The 21,726-nt window shown below is 40.0% G+C and overlaps 1 protein-coding gene and 1 long non-coding RNA gene across 5 annotated transcripts in view; one reads left to right on the top strand and one right to left on the bottom strand.

Annotated features, from left to right (window-relative positions):
- Positions 1-21,726, top strand: part of PTPN9 (protein tyrosine phosphatase non-receptor type 9) — a 79,188-nt gene that overhangs the window by 17,927 nt on the left and 39,535 nt on the right. For 2 of the 4 annotated variants that reach the window (XM_070574706.1, XM_070574713.1), the window contains exons 2-5: positions 15,195-15,338; positions 17,640-17,729; positions 18,244-18,330; positions 18,448-18,572. In XM_070574706.1, the coding sequence (XP_070430807.1) occupies positions 15,195-15,338; positions 17,640-17,729; positions 18,244-18,330; positions 18,448-18,572 (446 nt within the window). The remainder of the gene's footprint in view (positions 1-15,194; positions 15,339-17,639; positions 17,730-18,243; positions 18,331-18,447; positions 18,573-21,726) is intronic. The other 2 variants (XM_070574721.1, XM_070574727.1) reach the window with 1 other exon arrangement.
- The window catches only part of LOC139075918 (uncharacterized), a 60,130-nt gene that overhangs the window by 2,466 nt on the left and 35,938 nt on the right, over positions 1-21,726 (bottom strand). The gene's annotated exons all lie outside the window — the stretch shown is intronic.

Raw genomic sequence — 21,726 nt, forward strand, 5'->3', positions numbered from 1 at the left:
CTCCTTTATTTTCAGTCTAATTATATTCTTTCTTGAAAGACTTGTTTTCAGTAAATCTCTTCTGGTGATCACTACTCTCTTTTCTAAAAGCTCAAAGCCCACCTTTTTAAAAAAGAATCTATTGTGCAGGGCTAGGTATATATCAGTCATGTGGTTTAACAAGGATTGATGTCAAGGTTCTCAGTGACTGGGAATTTCTGTAGCCCTCAGTAGATGCCCCCTCTTTGAAATTAGGATTGTGTTTGCTCATCCTCAGGCTTTGACACCTTGCTCATCCTTGAAGTTCTGCAGCAGGGAGTTCATCAGGCTCCCCTGGAGTTGTCAGGATCATCAGGTTTTACAGTTTTGGAAGCCTGAACTGATTTGGAATAATTAGAGGCTCTCCTATTTTGAGCTTCAGTTCTTGCTTTCCATAAGGCTTCCTCTCTTCAAGCTGAAGATTGTACTTAACTGGTAGAGAAATGGAAGAAGTAGGAGTTGTTCTAGACAGTTCTGACAAACCCTTTTTGTTATCCTTAGCTTTATTCACAGGTCTTGGCTCATTCTGGACTGTGACTTTCCCTGTATTTTTCCTTTGGGTCAGAACCACCACTCTATTATCTTTTTTACTTCCCTCTTCCCTTGTACATGTGTGTTAGTGGCTGTCCTTTTAATATCCATACTCCTTGGAGAATGCTATACAACTATACTAGTCTCTTCAGATTTTTCCCTTTTAAAATTTGAATTGCTATCATTAGTTGCATAATTCATTGTCAGAATCTCACTTTTGAAGACTTCTTTAAAAAATACCAGCATCTCATATATATATATATATATACACACACACACACACAATGGAATAGTACTTAGCCATAAAAAAGGATAAAATCGTCCCATTCACAACAACATGGATGGACCTTGAGGATATTATGTTAAGTGAAATAAGCCGGATAGAGAAAGGCAATCTCTGTATGACTCTACTCATATGTGGAAGTTAAACATGTAGACAAAGAGAGCAGATTAGTGGTTACCAGGGGAAAGGGGGTGTGGGGGGTGGGCACAAAGGGTGAAGTGGTGCACCTACAACACAACTGACAAACAATAGTGTACAACTGAAATTTCACAAGGTTGTAAACTATCATAATCTCAATAAAAAGTGAAAAAAAACATACCAGCATCTTGGGGCTGGCCAAGCAGCATAGTGGTTAATGTTACATGCTCTGCTTTGGCAGCCTGCAGTTTGCAGGTTCTCATCCTGGGTGTGGACCTACACACCGCTCGTCACGCCATGCTGTGACAGCATCCCACATAGAAAAAACAGAGGAAGATTGGCACAGACGTTAGCTCAGGGACAATCTTCCTCAAGCAAAAAGAGGAAGATGGGCAACAGATGTTAGCTCAGGGCTGATCTTTCTCAACAAAAAAACCCCCAGTATCTGCCTTCTCTTTAGTTTTTAGATTATGAGACTTTAATTTTGTGAAATCTACATTTTTTAATTTTTATTTTTTGCTGAGGAAGATTAGTGCTGAGTTAAGTAACATCTGTGCCAGTTTTCCTCCACTTTGTGTGTAGGTTGCCGCCACAGCATGGCTGATGAGTGGTGTAGGTCTGCGCCTGGGATCCGAACCCACAAACCCGGGCTACTGAAGCAGAGTGCATCAAACTCAAGCACTATGCCATGGGCTGGCCCCAAGTCTACATTTTTAAAGCACTCTAACACAATGAATAAAAAGGTGGGCTCAGAGCCAGCACAGTGGCATAGTGGTTAGGTTCACATGCTCTGCTTTGGTGGCCTGGGGTTCACAGGTTCATCCTGGGCATGGACCTGGCACCGCTTGTCAGACCACACTGTGGCAGCATCCCAGATAAAATAGAGGAAGATTGGCACAGATGTTAGCTCAGTGACAGTCTTCCTCAAGCAAAAAGAGGAAGATTGGCAACAGATGTTAGCTCGGGAGCAATCTTCCTCACACACAAAACAACGTGGGCTTACCAGAGTCAGAAAACTGGCTTGTGATGCAGCCTCCACCACTTTTCTTGTTTTGGACCTTGAGCAAGTTACTTAACAGTTGGAAATTTTAGTTTTCTCATCTGTAATATGGGGATAATAAAGAGTATCGACCTCCTAGGGCCATTGAGAGGACCTGACAATCCCATAAAACTCAGTATCTGACTGGTGGTTAGGACTCAATACCCAGTAAATATTAGTTATTGTTAATAGCTAATTTTGTTAAAAGTCTGGTGTTATTTTAAATCAGCGTAGTAAGGTTTACATAATACCTTCATAGATAGCCAGTTATTTGATCATGTGAAGTAGGTGGGTGCTCTCCTTTTTTGGAAGAGGAAACTATGGTGTGAAGAGTTTTGACTGGCCTGAGGGCACATGGCTGTGGCAGAACTAGGTCATTAATTCAGGATTACTGGTGCCACATCTAGAACTTGCTCTCTTAACTGCCTTCTGACAACACTTAGCTATTGGCTATCACGTTTTCAAAGATTACATGATTACTCTGTCTTTGACAGCCTTTTAATTTTTCAACTATTCTGTCTTCTTGGTCTGGATTAAGAGTGCAGTATAGTAGTTCCCTCATCCTTTTAGGATGAAACTGTCAACAAGAATTTATCAGATTTTCTGCCCCCTCCACACTTTTAAGATAAATGTGACATCCAGCAAATGACGACGTGCCTGAAGTTCCCTATCTCTAACATCATTATCACCATGCCAATTTTAGGATATGAGTCAAGAAAACAATCCATATTCTCCATTATTGAGCAGCCTAAAGGGTACTCCAACAGCTGGATCATGTCCATTACTCTTTCATCCTCATTCAGAAATTCTCTGGTGTGGTTTGTGGATTTCTACTGGGGAATATCATTTTGAGACACACTGCCGTCCCACTTCCCCTTTTAAGATTTGAATGAGGTTTGCCCAACTATTGGCATACTGCATTCACACATCCACTACACTGAGGTTTTCATGGGTAGAGACCATGTCTTATTTATTTTACAAAATTCATAAACTTTAATTTATTTCGGATATCCATGTTTGAAGTTAAGATATTGGCAACTTAATTCTCAGATATTTTCTTTTGTGATTTAATAGTCACCTCTCCCATTGCTTTTCTTATGTCATTCCTGATGTTCTTTCCCAGTTTTATCCAGGAATTTTTCTCTTTCTCTGTTTTCGTTTTTTTTTGAGGAAGATTAGCCCTGAGCGAACGTCTGCTGCCACTCCTCCTCTTTTTGCTGAGGAAGACTGGCCTTGAGCTAACATCCTTGCCCATATTCCTCCACTCCATATGTGGGACGCCTACCACAGTGTGGCTTGCCAAGCGGTGCCACGTCTGCACCTGGGATCTGAACCAGCAAAACCCAGGCTGCCGAAGCAGAACATGCGACTTAACTGCTGTGCCACTGGGCCAGCCCCTCTGTTTTAAATTTTAAGCTCTTGTAATCAGATTGACAAGTGTTCAGACAAACATATTCTTCCTACTCCCTGTGAACAGCATTCTTTTAGCAGGCCGAGAGCCCATCATCATTCATAGGTTTACTCATCAGAATGATGCCGTGAGCTGTGCTTGGTGTTGAGTATGCAGTTGTGACCATGGAAGACTTGGCCCCTGAACCTCCCCAAGCTCACAGTCTAATGGGAGCAGGTAGACAATTATACAAGCTTTTATAATACTGTGTGCCAGGCTGGAAGGCAGTCAAAACTTTCAGGATGAAGTGGGATTTAGACTGACACCTAAGGGGTGAATACGAGAAAACCAGAATTGGGAGTAGAGGAAGGAGAAGAATATTTCAGCACGTTATGGAAAATCAACTCCAGTTTATTGACAGCCATTCGTATTCCTCCTTTTTTCCTAAAGTCTCAGCCATCAATTGGAAGAAGAGATTAAAATTGTCCCCCTCCTCCTAGGTCCTCCAAATCCTTTAGATTTTTTTCCCCCAGAAAGACTTTCCTGGTTTCTTCTGGTTGTGTGGTTCACCCCCTCATTAACCAGCTGGAATGGGTAGCAGTTGGCAAGCTGCTTTCAGGTTCTTCCTTATAGAGGGTGACCAACTGCACCCCACCTCCCTTGTCTCCCTCTGGGAACCTGGATGACTTTGTTCTTGCTGATGGTAAGGAGCTTCCTGTTTATTCTCCAGATTTCTGCTTTTTTCTGTGTTTCTCTTCTGTTACATTCTTCTGCCCCTCAACCTCTTGACATGAATTTTCTCCTGTGACAATTTAAAAATGTTTACTTCCCTGTTTTCTTGTTGAATTATTTCCTCCATTGTCTCTGGGAGTTCTTCATTCTCTTTGATAACCTTTGGAGTATGGATTTTAAGCCTGAGAGGAGAGATGCCAGCTTTTGTTTAGTAAATATGCTGTTGGCAAATGCCTCCAGAAGGAAAGTGAGTGTGGCACAATTCCTCCTGTGCCGTGGAGCATCCCCTGTTTAGGGCTTGGGTTTTTTAAAAGCAACTGTAACCTTTTACCCTTTTGTAGAGCTCCCTAACTCATTCCCTTTAGCCCTGATAATGAAGACTATCAACAAACTTATCATTGGGTGCCATCATTTAAAATACTTTCTAAAGCATTATGTTCAGATATCCCTCTTATATATGTTTTAGTTAAAGACTATATAAAACTAATACCATTTATTTTTGGAGTAGATAGTATAGTCACATGATTTAAACTTTAAAAAGTACAGAAGAAAATCTGGTAAATATTCTCCCTCTTACCATGTCTCTTAGCCACCTAGTTCTTCTTTGAGACACCAATATCATCAGTTTCTTGTATATCCTTGCAGAGTAATTTTGTGCATAGACAAACACATAACATATATGTTATCTGATAAGGTGAATGACGTGTGTCTTGTATTTCTTAAGGCCATTTAGTAGAGTGGAAAGACTATAGATTTTGAAAAGACTTGGATTCAAAGTGTCAGCTCTGCCTTTATTAGTTGAGTGACCTTGGGCAGCTTGCTTAAGTTCTGTGTGCTTTAATAATACTTAGCTTGCCAAGGCTGTTGAGTATGATGTATTTACAGTTCCTTCTTTGGCTCATTTTAAATGCTTCACAAATGGTTGCTACCTTTATTATTTCTTGCTGGACCATATTGTTTGACCTAAGTGAACTGGGAGGGGCAAAGTCTTGCTCTCACAAGTGAATGGATTGAATTGGCTTCTTTACTGTAATATGTGACCAGTGCTCTCTCGCACATGAAAGGGAACCATGAGCCAAGGGAGACAGAAATAACGTTTTGAAAGGAATAGAACATTTTTTGTTTGTCAGGTATTGGAGACTGGCTATTCCTGGTCTAGGGCCTTCACACTTGGCTGGTGGGGTGCCGATAAACCCTAGCCCTTTACTTCTGCTGGTAGGAAGTCATTAACACTGTGGAACTGTTCATGTTTAATAGCTCAAATTAACTCTGGCCCTTGAGTATTGCTTAAAGCTTTGGACTCTTAGGGGAAGCTTCACTTGGTCAGCCCTGCTTTGGGTTTCCTGCTGTTCAATTCCCAGTGTGATGTCAATCCTTTTGTAGCAGTTAGCTTGCTTTCTTTTTGCTTCTTGCACAATGCTTGATGTAATAGATGGAAGAGTCTGGAATTTCGGAACCATTCCCATTTGGTTTCATCAGGAGGATGGTGCTAGGCCTTTCTTCATGGTTATTTGGCTTTAGTGTTTTTGATGGGATTGGTAGGGCTTTGAGTTTGAAGTTCACTTGGTCTCTTAATGGATGGAAGAAAGAGATTTTATATCTTGCAACACATGGATACCAGAGTAAAGAGAGCTGATAATGTGGGGATATATTTTAAAGTGAGAATTTTTTTTTTTTTTGGAGGAAGATTAGCCCTGAGCTAACATCTGCTGCCAATCCTCCTCTTTTTGCTGAGGAAGACTGGCCCTCAGTTCACATCTGTGCCCATCTTCCTCTACTTTATATGTGGGACGCCTACCACAGCATGGCGTGCCAAGCAGTGCCATGTCCGCACCCAGGATCCAAACCGGTGAACCCCGGGACCCCGAAGCAGAGTGTGCACACTTAACCAGTGCGCCACCGGGTCAGCTCCTAAAGTGAGAAAACTTTTGAATACTTATTGTGCAAGATTCTGTGCTGGTTGTGAGTTCCCAAAATACTGTTATCCAGATTGCTGGGAGTAGTCCTTTTAATGATTTATCTTTCATAGACAAATTACATTTGCTATACCCTCTTTGAAAGGACTTGATATTATTTATTTATTTTGAGGAAGATTAGCCCTGAGCTCACATCCGTGCCCATCTTCCTCTCCTTTGTATGTGGGACGCCTGCCACAGCATGGCTTGCCAGGTGGTGCCATGTCTGCACCTGGGATCCAAACCAGCGAACCCCGGGCCGCCGAGAAGCTGAACGTGCAAACTTAACTGCTGTGCCACAGGGTCGGCCCCAGGACTTGATATTTAGTATATTGATAGAGAAGACTTAATTGGGGAACCAATGGAAGGTAGAAATGTCTACCCATTTGAACATGTGAGTTTAGGAATTGTGTGTCATGTTTCATTTATTATAGGAACTGTGAAATACAGAATTTCTTATAGCCAAGGCCTGCACAAGGAATCAAAAGAAGTTTTAGAGACATTAAAATACTCCATAGGTTCTCTTACTTTTTGAAGGAAAGCATTAGAAATCAAAGACTAAAGTGAAATAATTTTTAAAAAAGTTTAGTCCATGGAAATAGAGTGAGTAAATAGAGACAGTGAAGGACAGGTGAGTTGAAATCAATTAGACTTAAGCGCACTGTAAATACTTAAAAAAAAATAAAGTGAAGTGGGTCTGATTGCTGGCACTCTCCACTGCCTTCCTGTGTGTATTTTTCAGCTGCTTTATGAGCCAGGAACTGACCCCAGCTGGAGGTAGACTAGGAATGCAGATGATAAACCACTGAAATGTTAACAGGTTTTTTCTTGGTTAATTGATCTGTGGTATACTCATTTTTTAATGAAAAAAATTGTTTTTCTTTTTTAAAAGTAAATGAAAAAGTCAGTTATTGCCTTTAAAATGACAGCCATTTATTTACAGTTAGAAATGGCTGCACAGATTTGATTTTCATTTCCGACTTTTTTGGATTAGAAGTTTGGAGGGCTGCACATTGGAGGGTTTTTTTTTTCATTTTTAGAAAGTTTTAGTGGTGGTAGTAAGTATAATTTAAGTAATATTTGTGGTAACTTAAGTAAATAGAACTACTTTGGATTTAATTTGAAATTCATGTATATTTTTCCATTTTATTTTTTTCTAGAAGAAAAGTAATAAAAAATATGGAAACAAAAGGATAAAAGATTTTTGGTTCTGTGTTTTACAGATTAATGCTATGGTTAGGGTCTCTTAGTGTTTTTAACAGGAAACTGTCATGTACTTTGATGGCTGCATAATGGTCTGTTGTATGGACATTCCATAATTTATTCATTTCCCTATTTATTGTTCGTCATTTAGTTTATTTCTAATATTTTGCTGTTAGAAACAATACTACCGTAAATAGCTTATATCCAGTATTCATTGCAGCATTGTTTCTAACAGCAAAATATTAGAAATAACATGTATCTATCTCTTTTTTTTTCCTTTTTTTTTAAAGATTGGCACCTGAGCTAACATCTGTTGCCAGTCGTTTTTTTTTTCTTCTTCTTCCCAAAGCCCCCTGGTATATAGTTGTATATTCTAGTTGTGAGTGCCTCTGGTTGTGCTATGTGGGACGCCACCTCAGCATGGCCTGGTGAGCAGTGCCATGTCTGTGCCTAGGACCCAAACCAGCGAAACCCTGGGCCGCCAAAGCGGAGCACGAGAACTTAACCACTTGGCCACAGGGCTGGCCCCCTATCTGTCTGTCTTTTTACCATCATGCTGATATTTTTGTACAGTAGATTCCTAGAAGTGGTGGTGTGGGTCATAGGGTTTGCACATTTTAAACTGTGCTAGATAAGTGCCAAATGAATACAAAGAAGTGATATGAATTATATAGTTGCCACATTGTGTGAAAGCGCACATTTCCCATATTGTTGCCAACACTGTATATTATCAATCTTTTAATTCTGTCACTTGATACAAATGATATCTCTTTTATTAATTTGTCTTTGTAAATATATACATTTCATTATTTAGCTTTTGACTAGGTTGTACATGGACGTGGTTTAAAAGACATAAAATTTATAGTTTACTCTCCCACCCTGTTTCCCAGCCCCAGTTCAGTCCTCAATCCAGAGGTGACCAGTATTACCAGTTTTTTGTGTATCCTCCTATAAATATTTTATGCATATACAAACAAATTCATGTAGTATACTTTTCCTATTAATTGGCATATCACTTGTATCATATATATACACAAAGGATTGTATACAAAAATCCTATGTATACATAGGATTACTTCTGGATTTTATTCTCTTCTTTAAAATTCCTGTCTTTATGCATCAGGTTTCTTTTTATCTTTTTGCATTATATGACCTTCAATACAACGTTACATAGTAGTAGTAATAGAAGGCCTCCTGGCCTTCCCATCTTTAATAGGAAAAAATTTTTTTAGTGTTTTACCATTTAATATGATGATTGCTTAGGTTTCTGTTAGATAATCCTTACTAAATTAAGGTAGTTCCCTCTATTCCTAGTTTGCTAATTTTTTTTTTAATCATAATGAGTGTTGAATTTTATTCAATGCATTTGCAGTATCTGTTGAGAAGGTTATATACTTTTTCTCCTTTAGTATCTGTTAATATAGAAAATTGCTTTGATAAGTCTCCTACTGTTTAACTGTCTTTTAATTCCTGGAATAATCCCTCTTTGGTTATGGTGTCTATTTCCTCTATTACACTGCTCTTTCTATAACATAAGAGTTGTCTATACCGTGAAGATTGAATAGAACATGGTGTAAAAGTCATCTGAGCCTCTTGGCTTTTTTTTTTGTAGGGGATATTTGACAACTCTTGTTTTTTAATTTACATTTCTTTGATAGTCACTGGCCACTAGTAGTTCCAAAAGTAACTCTTTAACGTTCCTTGGTTCTTTCTCCTCTTGTCTGCCTTCTAAATGTTAATGTTTTTCAGAGTTCTATTATTCATCATTCACTCATCATACATATTTATTAGGAGATATTATTAGAGATATTTATTTGTGCCAGGCACAGTGCTAGGAGCTAGGTGATTAAAATAGACATGATCCCTGCCTTCTCAGAACTTCCCTCCCTGCTGCTAGGTTGTTCCCTTCTAGTCTGGCTTCCTCACTGCTAACAGAGTCATTTTTAGGGGAGAAGGAAGGACCAAACTTTTCACCTCACTGCTTTGCTTAAGTATCTCTATTGAGTCCTTCATATCTATAGGATCATGTGTGGAATCTGGAGCATAGCATACAGGGGTCTTCCCAGTGTGGCTCAGCCTCCATTTTTCTCATCTCCCACCATTCTCCTGGACATACCAGCTACATTGTATCTCCAATAATCCCTGTTCTTTCATCACTCTGCCTTGATAACATTTTGTTTTTTCTAACTAGAATGCTTATCTCTGCCTGGCAAATTCCTACTTGTCCTTCAAGGCACTCCTCTAAAAAGATTTCTTTCTAAAATTCTCCTAGAGTTTGAATCCTGTAGCACTCTGTTCATAGATCTGTCCTAGAATTTTTCAAATTATATGATGATGGCCTATTTATACATCTGCCTCCATATTTAAATGACTGTAAACTGCTCAGAATAGAGTCTTTATCTCTAAATTGTGTCTCCTCAACAGCTACTATACTCTTAGCACAGAGTAGGCCCTAAACAAATACTTGTTGTGAATGCTTTACTGACTGACTACATGACTGGATGCCTGGAAGAGCCCTGCTGTCCTGCTGCCTTGAAGGGGAGTGCTACTGCTGCTGGTTAGGAAGCTCGCCAGAGAGGAAATGACTCTCCAAACTAGAACAGTGTATACTTGAATAGTCCCACTTTCTTCTCCCCTTCCCCCAAGATTTGTGTGTGCGCGTATCTGTGGTGGTTGTGGGGACATTTACTTAGAAATTTATATACATATATTAGTATTTTTTGTTGACTTTAACTTTTAAATTATTAAAAACGTGAGGACAACTGTGTAGGATGATGGGATTGTGGGTGACCTTTTCCTTTTTTGCAAATTTCTTTTATTACATTGTTCTATAACGTGATAAAATCAGAAATTTTTCTTAAAACTTTTTCCTTCCCAGATGCATTGAAACCCTATTTAACAAAGCATTGGCTCTTATAAAATCACATTTTAAGAAAAGGCAAAATTTCCCTGATCAAATGAAAATATTTGAGATAGACCAGTAATTATTAATTCAAAGGGACTAGGTTTATTTCCATGTTTGGCACAATAACAAAGGGCTAATGGAAAGGTTGTAGTTTTTAGTTTGAAAATTGAACAAACCTTACCTTGCTGCATTATAGCAAGCTATTGTGTCTTAGTTCAAATTCTGTTTCCTAGCAGGTTGATATGGACTAAAGGGATTAATAGATATAACAAGGTAACAATTCACAATGAAGGAAAGATAGGAAAACAGGCATTAAAAGAAGGTAGTTTACTAATGCGTCTGCCACAGAAATTAATGGGGAAATGGCATATTTGCTGAAATACAGAGGGGACTTCAAATTTGTTAAAAGGCAGACACTGAGTCTTACGTTGAATCATTTTCCTTATTTAGGTATTCAGTGCAGAGTGACTGACTGCATTTTTTGCATGGTGTTTGTCCTGCACAAAGTTCTTCCTTTATTATAATGAGAAATAGTCTCTAGTCAGTTTGATGCTGTTAAAAAGGACTTGTGCTCAGGATGGCAGTGTTAATCCCCAGAGCTGCCAGTGTAGTCTGAAAGTAGGGACAAAAGGATTTAAAGATGGGAGCAGGGGTATAAATAATTCTGGACCCTGCTTCTATATTGCTACAGAGTCCTAAATGAGGAGGAGTTGTTCCTTTAGAAACTATCGTCTTGCAGTTGAACACATACTGGAGGTTTCTAATTTAAATTTATGCTTTTGGATAAAATGGATTAGAGAGATTTGAATTGCTACAGGCTAAAGAGGAACAACAGATGTAACTTGATTCTGAGGAACTTTGTTTGAAAGAAATTTCCGTGCGAAATGACTGGAGTAAGGAAAAAAAAGAGAATGACTGTCCATTCAGAGACTACCTTCTGCGTACCAGGTCCTATGGTAGATGCTTTTCTTTCATTGTCTCCTTCAAGCCTTATCTTTTCAGATGAGGAAATTGAGGCTCAGAGAGGTTAAATGACTTACCCAAATATCACACAACAGTGAGTTAGAGGATGGGTTCTTTCTGATGCCCAAACCTACTAGACTACTAGAGATGTTCCTTGGTGGTTAGGTGGCTGACATCCCAGGAGTCTTATTTTTTTTTTGCTGAAGAAGATTCTCCCAGAGCTAACATCTGTGCCAGTCTTCCTCTATTTTGTATGTGAGTGGCCACCACAGCATGGCTGATGAGTGGTGTAGGTCCACACCCCGAATCTGAACCCACCAACCTGGGCCACTGAAGCAGAGTGCACTGAACTTAAAGCTATGCCATGGGGCCAGCACCCCCAGAAGTTTAATTTAAGAGCAAGTTTCTTATAGGTCTGGCTTGTTACTTCCTCCCACATTGTCTTGGAATCCAGGATTTAAGGTACTGCCTGTGGAACTGAATGTGCCAACACATTTTACTTGACGTTTTGGAAGGCCAGCCCCTTGCCTAGAGCTCATCTCAAAATTGTAGCTGCTCTTGGGATTTTGATGTAACATGAAGACTATGTTGTTGTTTTTTTCTCCCTATGCTGTATTTTAACAGCAGTGAATGGGGTCCAGGGTGTAATCTACTTAACTGACAGATTTCTCAGCCGTTTTATAGCAGGTTCTCTAGTATCTTTATCCTCATGACCATAGTCAGAAACTTGTTTTTATTTATTTAAACATGATTGTGGGAGAAGTAATTACAGTAAGCTTTTGACTACGCTGAAACAAATCTTACCCATACCTGAAAAGCTGGTTGTGAGGAGGGTTGTAAGTGGTAATGTTAGTTTTTCTGTACATCAGTTTACATCTTTTCCCAAAGGAAGGTGAAAACTGTTTGAACTGTGACTACTCTTTAGCTGACAGGTGTTAACAACTTGTGGTTACTCGTAAGCCTAGATAGATTCAAACTATTGACTTTGAGTTGAAGTATATTGTAATTTGGCTTATTCTTTCACCAGGAAATACACTGATTATTAATTTCAGGAATTTCAGTTATCCCTTTTGTTGAAGAGTTTATTGCTCATTAAAATATCGGGGACTTGTTTTTTTGGTAACCAACAGGACCGCAAATTGGTCTCTACTCTGGTTGTGCCAAATCCATGTGTAAACTGGGAGAAATCTGATTAATTGTGTAAAGAAAGGCTTGTCTAGAGAAAGAGCATCCTTTCTGACTTCTTTCAGAGGTTTATCTCTTCCACCAGAGGGATGGGGAAGCAGGAGGGTGAATCTGAGGCTGAACATAGCAGGTGGCGTGTTGTGTGTGTGTACTTGTATCTGTAAATATCACATCACTGTTTATAGTACACTGGACTCTCTTCATGTAAGGCCTAGTCAGGCCAAATCAGGAGGAATTGTTCCCGAGCTTAAAGCCAAGAATAACATCCTGAGCAGCAGGGGACAGAGGTCAGCTCAAGGCAACAGCTCTTGGGGGCTGTAGGACATTGAGAACCTTGAAGGAACTGAATTTAATAAGAAGGGAGCATGGAGCTGGCCTGGTGGCACAGCGGTTAAGTTCACACGGTCTGCTTCTCGGCAGCCCAGGGTTTGCCGGTTCGGATCCTGGGTGCAGACATGGCACCGCTTGGCAAAAGCTATGCTGTGGTAGGCATCCCATATATAAAGTAGAGGAAGATGGGCATGGATGTTAGCTCAGGGCCAGTCTTCCTCAGCAAAAAGAGGAGGATTGTCAGCAGTTAGCTCAGGGCTAATCTTCCTCAAAAAGAAAAAAAAGAAGGGAGCCAATATGTACTTTGAAGGTAGTATGTGAAACCTGCATGTCTCTTAATTGGGGCATGTCTTATTTATGCGAAATGAAAAATCATCTTAACAGTTGGATATTTGATGAGTTCATATCACCTCCTGGTCATTTAACTATATTTTCCCCTCATGCCTGCATTTTGATTTGTCTGTTTGTTGTTTGCGTTAGAAAAAGGGGAAAAGTGTGTTCTGTTCTTCTAGTGTTTTATTCTACAAGCAGCTTCAGAGAAGCCCAGGAGAGGGCTGGATTTAAGAGATCATATGTTAATTTAAAAAACAAATACCCTTTACAAAATCTGAGGACCTTCCGGACTGGCTGAAGTTTTGTTTCTGGGATCTTTCTGTGCTCACTTCTCTTCTTTTCCCTTCCATCTTTCCTCATTCTGTTGCTGGCCACTCACTCCACAGAGGCAACTCAGACTGTTTTCTAGTGGAGCATTCCAGTTTGTCCTGTTGTCTTCTCTGGAACTCATTTCTCTGGTCTGACTTCAGTTGGTTTTGGGCCAGAATGATTGTCTGAAAGCTTTTCTTCATGGCCTTTATTTCTTGGCTCTTTTAGTGCACTTTGCCTGATTGTTTTTGCTGGTTCTCTCCTTTTCTGGTGGTGTAAGTTATACTGCCTCCATTGGAAGGTTCTAAAGCTCAGGTGCAACCTCAGGCCTGTTAGATTTTACTCTGGTTTATAAGTGCCTTTTTCCTTTCGTAGAAATTGGAAGATGAATCAGGTGCTCTGTCCTGAGATATTGCCGACTCTTCTGGGACTCTAGTTTACTAGTTGTTTAAACACATATGTAGCAATTTGAATTGTACTTGTCAGATAGGACTTGTTGCCAAGCCTCTGAAGTAGGTCATTGCTGTTTTCTCCTTTTCTTTTTCAGTAGAAAACTAGAGATGAAGAGAGAATTACCTTGTCCGTGGTCAGATAGTAGGTTGGTCTTACATCTTTTGAAGCAAACATCATTTTTGTATTATACTTCTTAGCACAGATATTAACAAATAGTTAATAAATACGTCTTAACTGTGAGTTGATTGATTGATTGATCAGTTACATTTCAGAATTCTCATCAGGTTGATCACATTTTGGACCAACATGTGAGTAAAGTTTCTAGATGGAAGGAACCTAATAGCCGTGCAGAAAGTACTTAGCAATTTAGAATATGCGTGAAAAAAATCCCAATGTAAATCTTGTTCTAAAATGAGGAAACAATGGGGGTAGTTTGGCTAGAGCAGAAACTGGTTATAAATGTAAGGAAGAATAGGGTGAGAGAGGGTGAAAGAACATGGGTTAATCAAGAGAGAGGAATAATTCCAGAAATGGACATCTTGCCAGCTTGGGATCAGACAGTGAAAATGAAAATTTCCCACCCTTCCCCCAATGTTAGGCTCTCTACTCCTCTCAAACCACTATCCAGAGGGGCCGTTAATGACTGTCCGGGCACTAGTATCCGGTTTTTGGGTCTTTCGGCTGCCATGTGAAGCATGAGGAAGTCCTGTGGGATCAGTCTTTAGAAAAAACAGTTGGCCTTTTGATTTGTTAAATTCATCCTAATAGTTTTGCCTCTCTCAAGTAGTACTGCTAATGCCAAAGCCAAAACCATTTTCTTTATGGTTTCTTTATGGAGGAAGATTAGCCCTGAGCTAACATCCACCGCCATCTGCCTATTTTTGCTGAGGAAAATTGGCCCTAGGCTAACATCTGTGCCCATCTCCCTCTACTTTATATGTGGGATGACTGCCACAGCATGGCTTGATAAGCGGTCTGTTGGTCCACACCCGGGATCCGAACCGGCGAACCCTGGGCCACCCAAGTGGAGTGTGCGAACCCAACCAATATGCCACCAGGCCGGCCCCCCATCCACCTTTTTTTTTCAACCTTAAAAAATCAAACTCTGCTGTTTTTTTGTTTTGGGGCCAGTAATTTGCATCTCATTTGAGAGCCTTGGTTTCTCCCCTCATTATTTCTTCATGTATCCCTGTGCTAAGTCCTGCTCTCTGAACCTGTCTCTGGCTTCTGGCCTCATTGAGTTTTATGAATTTTAACTATGTATTTCGGGTTTCAGACCTGTTCCCAACTCTTGTCTTCCTCTGCTCCCTGTAGTAACTTTGGGTTGAGACTTGCTTGGGGAAAGGATGGTATTTTTTTTCTTGTCTTTTGTTTCCATAAGTATGTTCTCAACTTACTAATTACTCTTTACTTTCTTTGTCAAACAGGCCACCAAGCAGTTTCTTGAAGAGATTAACAAGTGGACAGTTCAATACAATGTTTCCCCTCTGTCTTGGAATGTGGCTGTCAAGTTCCTCATGGCCCGGAAGTTTGATGTGCTCCGTGCCATAGAGTTGTTCCACTCCTACAGGGTACGTAACTCAGGGATGGACCAGACCTGTGGCAGCTGGGCTCTCTATGTTGCTATTCTCTCTGCCATACTCTATACAAACAGTGGTTCTCTGAGTGTTTGCCCCACTCCCATAAAAAAAAGGTGTATCAGTATCCAGGAGCCCTGCTTTGGAGTCAGAAAATCCTTCTGAAGAGATACAAAATCTCCCTAAATTTAAGGAAAAAAAAAAGGAGAGGGGGGACAGAAAGCGCTAGGATTAGTTTAAGAGTGAGGCTCACACCTATCTTGTGGATCACTTCATTCAGTGTTTGTTCATTTATTCGACATATATTTATTGTATACATACTATGTTCCAGGTGCAGAGAGTATCATTTAGAAAGAGAGAGTAAACAATTATAGAAATGTTACGATAGGCCAGTACTGGGTTCTATGGAAGCACATTTAGTTAAGAGGAAGCCTTCTTGAAGGAAATGACTTCTAAATTAAGATATGAAGAATGAGTAGGAATCGGACAGGTGGGGGAGTATGGCAGAGAGAACAGCATGTTCAGATACCTAGTGGCAAGAGAGAAATTGAGCTGAGTAGAAATGCTGAGTGGGAATGGGGGGCATGGCAAGAGATTGAGCAGCAGAAGTGAACTAAGCTAGATCAGAGAGTATCTGCTTTTTAAGGGCAGAGAAATTCGTTGAAGGTGTAAACAGCAGAATGACTCGATCAGACTTACATTCTAGAAAGATTTTTCTCACTGTGCTTTAGAGAATGGATCAGAAGGGCTATACTGGAAACAGACCCATTAGGAGACTGTTGTACTTACCGGGAGAGAGACGATTGTGGTATCATTAAGCATGGTGTCAGGAAAGATAGAGAAAGAGTGGGCAGATTTTAGAATTAAAATCAGTTGGACAGGGTTGCTTAAATTGGAAGGAAAGAGGGGTCAAGGGTTTTGGGTCTCTGACTCGAGTGGCAGGGTAAATGGTGGTGGCATTCACTAATTTAGGAGACACTGAAGTGTGGGCAGGTCTGTGGAGAGAGAAGGCCATGAGTTCAGTTTGGCCATGTTAAGTTTGAAGTGCCATTGGGATATCTATGTCCTCTAAGCAATTGGAATATGAGTCTAGGGTTCAGAAAAGAAATCTGGACTGGAAGTAGAGGTTTTGGAGTAACCAAAGTAAAGCTGACTATTGGAGCCTTGCCAATGAGTGAGATCATCCTGGGAGAGTGTGACGAATAGGAAGATGTGTAGGGCAGAACTTCACCTCAGACTTTTTGCTTTGTTTGGTCCAGTATTATTTTAAAAATTGGATTTGAATGCTTTAGGTAGAGCATGCACTCTCTTGTGATCCAAGTACTAAATGCTGTCTTCACTTGCCACTGATCTCAAAAGGCATTTGAATTTGATTTTAGGGTTAGATTGAGGAAGAATGTACACAAAGACCTATCTTATTTTATTCACCAGCATGTTCCTAGTACTCAGCTCAGTGCCTGACAGGTAATAGTTACTCTACAGATATCTGCAGAAGGAATGAATGAGTCAGTGAGTGAATTGAGTGAGCAAATAAATGAAAAAAAAAAAAAACACGCACAGAAGAAACTTAGAAAGAGTAGTTGAAGAAATAAGAAAACCAAGGGAGTATTCTCTATCAAAGGTAGAAAATGTCTCAGGAAAAAGGGCATGTGAATGGTCAACCTTGTCATTTAAAAGGGGGACTGAACATGCCCGGTGGATTCGGTGACAGGAAGGTTATGGTCACTGGAGCAGGAGCTCTCAGTGGTGTAGTTAGATTGGGAGTAAATGAGAATGCAGTAGATAGAGTGTGAAGGAACTGAGGGTGAGCTTAAAGAATCTAGCCATGGAGAATGAGAAGAATGTGATCATGGTAGTTACTGTTGGGAGGATGTTGAGGGAGAGATGGCTCCGGCTCCTATTTAAAATAGGAGAGGCCTCTGCAGGGAGGCAGTGTGAGGATGTCTGCTTCCAGACAGTTTTCGGGTACATGTTTTAATATCCTGGTGCAATACCAGTGCTGCTGCCTGTTTAAGAACTTTGACCTTGCACCCTAATGGTACATACTGGTTGGTCTTCAGGGTCAGGATTCTCACTGATTCAGAGGAAAATATCCTACCTAAAGGGCTGATAAGATAGCATTGGACAAGAATTCTGATAACACTCTCTGTTGACTGGAAGGAGGGTTACAAAGGAATTCATGATTCAATTAGTTAACTCTAAAGTCTCTTATCTCTGAGATTTGGTGGTTACATAAAGCTGTCCTGGATATACAGTATTTTCATATTGATTCATCTTGCTGTGCTTTGTTTTTAGGAAACACGAAGGAAGGAAGGCATTGTGAAGTTGAAACCTCACGAAGAGCCTCTTCGTTCTGAGATCCTTAGTGGAAAATTCACCATCTTAGTGAGTCTTTATGGGCCTCTCTTGTACTCTCCTTATTTCCTTTTGTAGCTGTTGTCCTCTTTGTACTTTGTTCTTGGATACCTTATCCTAAATCTAGAGTCTCAATAGTCAGGAGCAGATGTGAAGCAGTTGTGCAGTTTGACACAAAATTATTCTAGTAATAATCGAAATTATTAAGAATCAACTGTACAGTAGATTTAGGAAAGTTTCTTCATTGGTTCATCAAGGTTAGTCAAGGCCTTTGGGCTGAGTATACAGTGTGTCAGAGGCCCATCCTTCCTTTTTTAATGCAATCTCTCCCCACTTAGAGACCACAGCCTTTCAGTTGAGTATACAGTGGTACTTTTAAGGCAGAGCATAGAAACCATGGTCAGTTGTATTCCATTGTTTTCTCCTGCTGTTTTTTTTTTTTTTCCCATCCTGCTTGGGAAGTTAGCTAAACTGCCAGTGTAGACCATCCTTTAATCTCTCTGCAATTGAAGAGTTAAGAGAATGTGGTTTTTTCCTACTACAGGAATATGATCCAGGGGGTGCTGAGAGTCAGACATGGGATGATATGAACTTTCTTCCCTTTTTGGAGCAATTGATGCAAGTCAGAGAAGTATTGCCAGCATCTGTTTTCTTCAGATCAAACCTTTGTCCAGAATATAAGAAGCCTTAGTGACTTTGTCATTTTCTATTCAATTTCTAAATGTTTCTTGCTTTTGATTTGCTCTAGAATGTTCGGGATCCAACAGGAGCCTCCATTGCCCTCTTCACTGCCAGATTGCATCATCCTCAGAAGTCAGTCCAACATGTGGTACTTCAGGCTCTGTTTTATTTGCTAGACAGAGCTGTGGATAGGTGAGCATAGACACTATCTTTTAGGCATTCTGTATCCAGATGGGAAAGCGGCAGTCCTTGATTTGATTAAACTCAGCAGTGCCTTCACTGTGCTCCTAGGATGTTCCCTGGGCAGTGCTATGAATAGAAAACATTCCATGTCCTTAAGGGCTTGGCATGTTTCCAGGTACTATCAAGATGGTGGGTATGCTGTATGTTTACCTGCTTGGCTCTATTTTAGGATAACAGAAGCTGAGAAAACCAATTAACTAGCAGTCCTCAGTGTATTGAGAATTACTTAATTGAAAGAGATTGAAGGGGAGATGACCTGTGCTGGTTCTTTTTGCTCATTCTCCCCTGAATGTTGATTTTTGAAACCCCCTGGGGCCTTAGTTTCTTTGTCTGTAAAATAGGAATAATGCCATTTATCTCAGAGGATTTTGAGAATCAGCATTCAGGAAAGAAGAGTCTAAAAGTATAAAGTTAAGCAAAATTATAAACAGGTGCATACGCAAAAAGAACTAGCTCAGGTCATTTCTCCCTCCCCCTCTAAGGTAAATGATATTATTACTGTTCTACAGACAAAGAAACTGAAGCCCCATGAAGTTATGTGACTCTTTTACAGTCATCTCATATTGGTGCAAATAGGTCTAAGACCCTGGTTTCTTCAGTGTTGGCCAAAGCTATTTGTACCCTACTCTGTTGGCTTTCTGCCATACTTTCTTTCTTCTCTGGTGCTTGCCATTTACAGTTTGTTATTGCTCCACATGTCATTGGTTGGTCCTCTGGGTTAGAAGTGATATATCGAGAGCTGAGACCTGAGATAGTGAGAGACAGCTGTGCACAACTTTAGTCATGCTGTGGACTTAGTGGATGGGAATAGTCAAAGGATTGTCTGAGGTGGGGTTCTCTGTCTAGTTTGCTTGTTACTGCTTCATTAATGTTACTTTGATAGTACTTAGCTTCTGTTTTTGATGCTCAGTGGGAGATATATCCGAACCACACACACAGCATTATTATTATTATTATTATTTTTTTTTTTTGAGGAAGATTAGCCTTGAGCTGACATCCACAGCCAGTCCTCTTCTTTTTGCTGAGGAAAATTGGCCCTGAGCTAACATCTGTACCCATCTTCCTTTATTTTTTATATGTGGGACGCCTGCCCCGGTGTGGCTTGATAAGCGGTGTGTATGTCCACAGCCAGGATCTGAACTGGTGAACCCTGGGCTGCTGAAGCAGAGCACATGAACTTAACCGCTACACAACTGTGCTGGCCCCAGCATTATTCTGAAAAAGAGAAGTTACTAAGGAGAAAGGACCATTGGTCTCAGAGGCCCTGTACTGCCCAATCAGAAGTGTAGAATTTCTCAGATTCCTGTGATTGGTCTTCAGGCATAATTGCCAGAATATAGGTTCCTTTGAAATGCTTCTTTAGCTCAGAAGAATGAATGAAAGCCTCCTTTACCAGAAAATTCAGTATTGGCCTTTCTCCTTGCGGAGCTTAGAGAGTCAGAGCTCTCAAAGAGGCATGGCAGTGGCCAAAGCTTGCTCTTTCTGGTGTGACTATTGGATCTCACAGGAGGACCACACACATAAACATAATTAAAACTTTGTTTTCATGATGTCCGTTCCTTTCTTAAAAACCCTGTGATTCCTCATTATTCAGAGGGTACATATAAAATAAATAAATATGAACCCATTTTTCCAAACAAAATATTCTCACTAGTAAGGTTGTTTTCCCACGTTACCTTGAGCCAGGATGAAAGAGGAGGAAACCCCTCCTCTTTGCTAAATCTTGCCCTTTCTTTAAGGCCCAGCTTCTATGACTGGCCCACTTACCACTCCAACCTGTCATAAATAAAATTCTTTTTACTCTGACTTTAATAACACTTATCAATAATACCAATCACTTTGTATTTAATTATATACAACCTTATGATGTCATTTATCTTAGAGTGTTGTGTTTTTCATCTACCTCTAGATGTAAGCTCCTTGAGGGCAAGGAACCTTCTTTTTTACCATTACATAATGGAAAATTCCCAAATCTCCATAGGTGGAAAGGAAATGGTATCATAAACTTCCACATACCCATCATCTATCTTCTTCAAAGTGATCTATTACCAGTCTTGTTTCATTGATAGCCTCCCCCCTCCCCCTTGATTATTTTGAAACAAATGTCAGAACTTTATTTTAAACTTCTTGGTGTTCCTGGTAGCATCCAGTTCAGGAATCAAACTCAGTAGGGAAGCAATTATTACTAGAGAAATAGCTATTAATGTAAACCTCATATTCTGTACCCCCAAAAATGAAAATCCTATTGCATATGTATTTATTTCATGTGCCTTCACAGGATGAGTGATTTTTAGGAATATAGATCCTGCATCATTATGCACCATAGCTTCTATTTTATTAAATTCTATTTCCCCTTGCAGTGACTTCTCTGTTTCAGTTCCCTGCCACAGGCTGGAGCTGTGAGAGGAAAATCTATAAATTCTGTAAATTTGGCCCTTGATGAGCTTGTGGACAAATGGGAAGTCTCTAGATCTGGATAGTTTACTCAATAATTGTGCCACTTGTTTAAGAACGTCTTTGATCTTGGTGAATCATAATCTCTCTGGGGTTCTGAAAAAAGGAGTCAAGATTTAGCATTAACTGTAACACATTAGGGGTCATTTGAAACCAAATCTGCTGGAGAAACTTGGGTCTACCTCAGAACTAGAGATTTTTGAAATGCTACATCATGGAGGGGATGCATCTGCCTTTGATTTTGTTGAAAGGGTGAAGATATGGAGGCTTCCAGGAGGTGATACAAAAAAATTAAGATAGAAAATAACATTGAGACCCCTGATTGCAGGATTCTGTTTTGTGCTAAAAAATTTTCTCAATTGTAAATAGATATGAAAACTTGCCATCATCTGTGAATAGTCCAATCAAATAATTTATTTTGGATGTGCAGATCAGAAGCAGATAAGCATCTGGCTTGGTGGAAGAGTGCAACTTTAGAAGTCTTTAGGCATTAAGGAGATTGGACTGAGGAATACTTTTCATATCTTCATATGTTCTTAACTGCATTCTGAGAATAGACTCATCACCTCTTAATTAACTTTTTAAGATGCTTTCCAAAGACCATTTGTGGGTTTGTTTTCTTCCTTCAAGCCATAAGAGACAAATTCAC

The sequence above is a fragment of the Equus przewalskii genome, chromosome 1 (genome assembly GCF_037783145.1).
Source record: "Equus przewalskii isolate Varuska chromosome 1, EquPr2, whole genome shotgun sequence".
In the NCBI taxonomy this organism is placed as follows: Eukaryota; Metazoa; Chordata; class Mammalia; order Perissodactyla; family Equidae; genus Equus; species Equus przewalskii.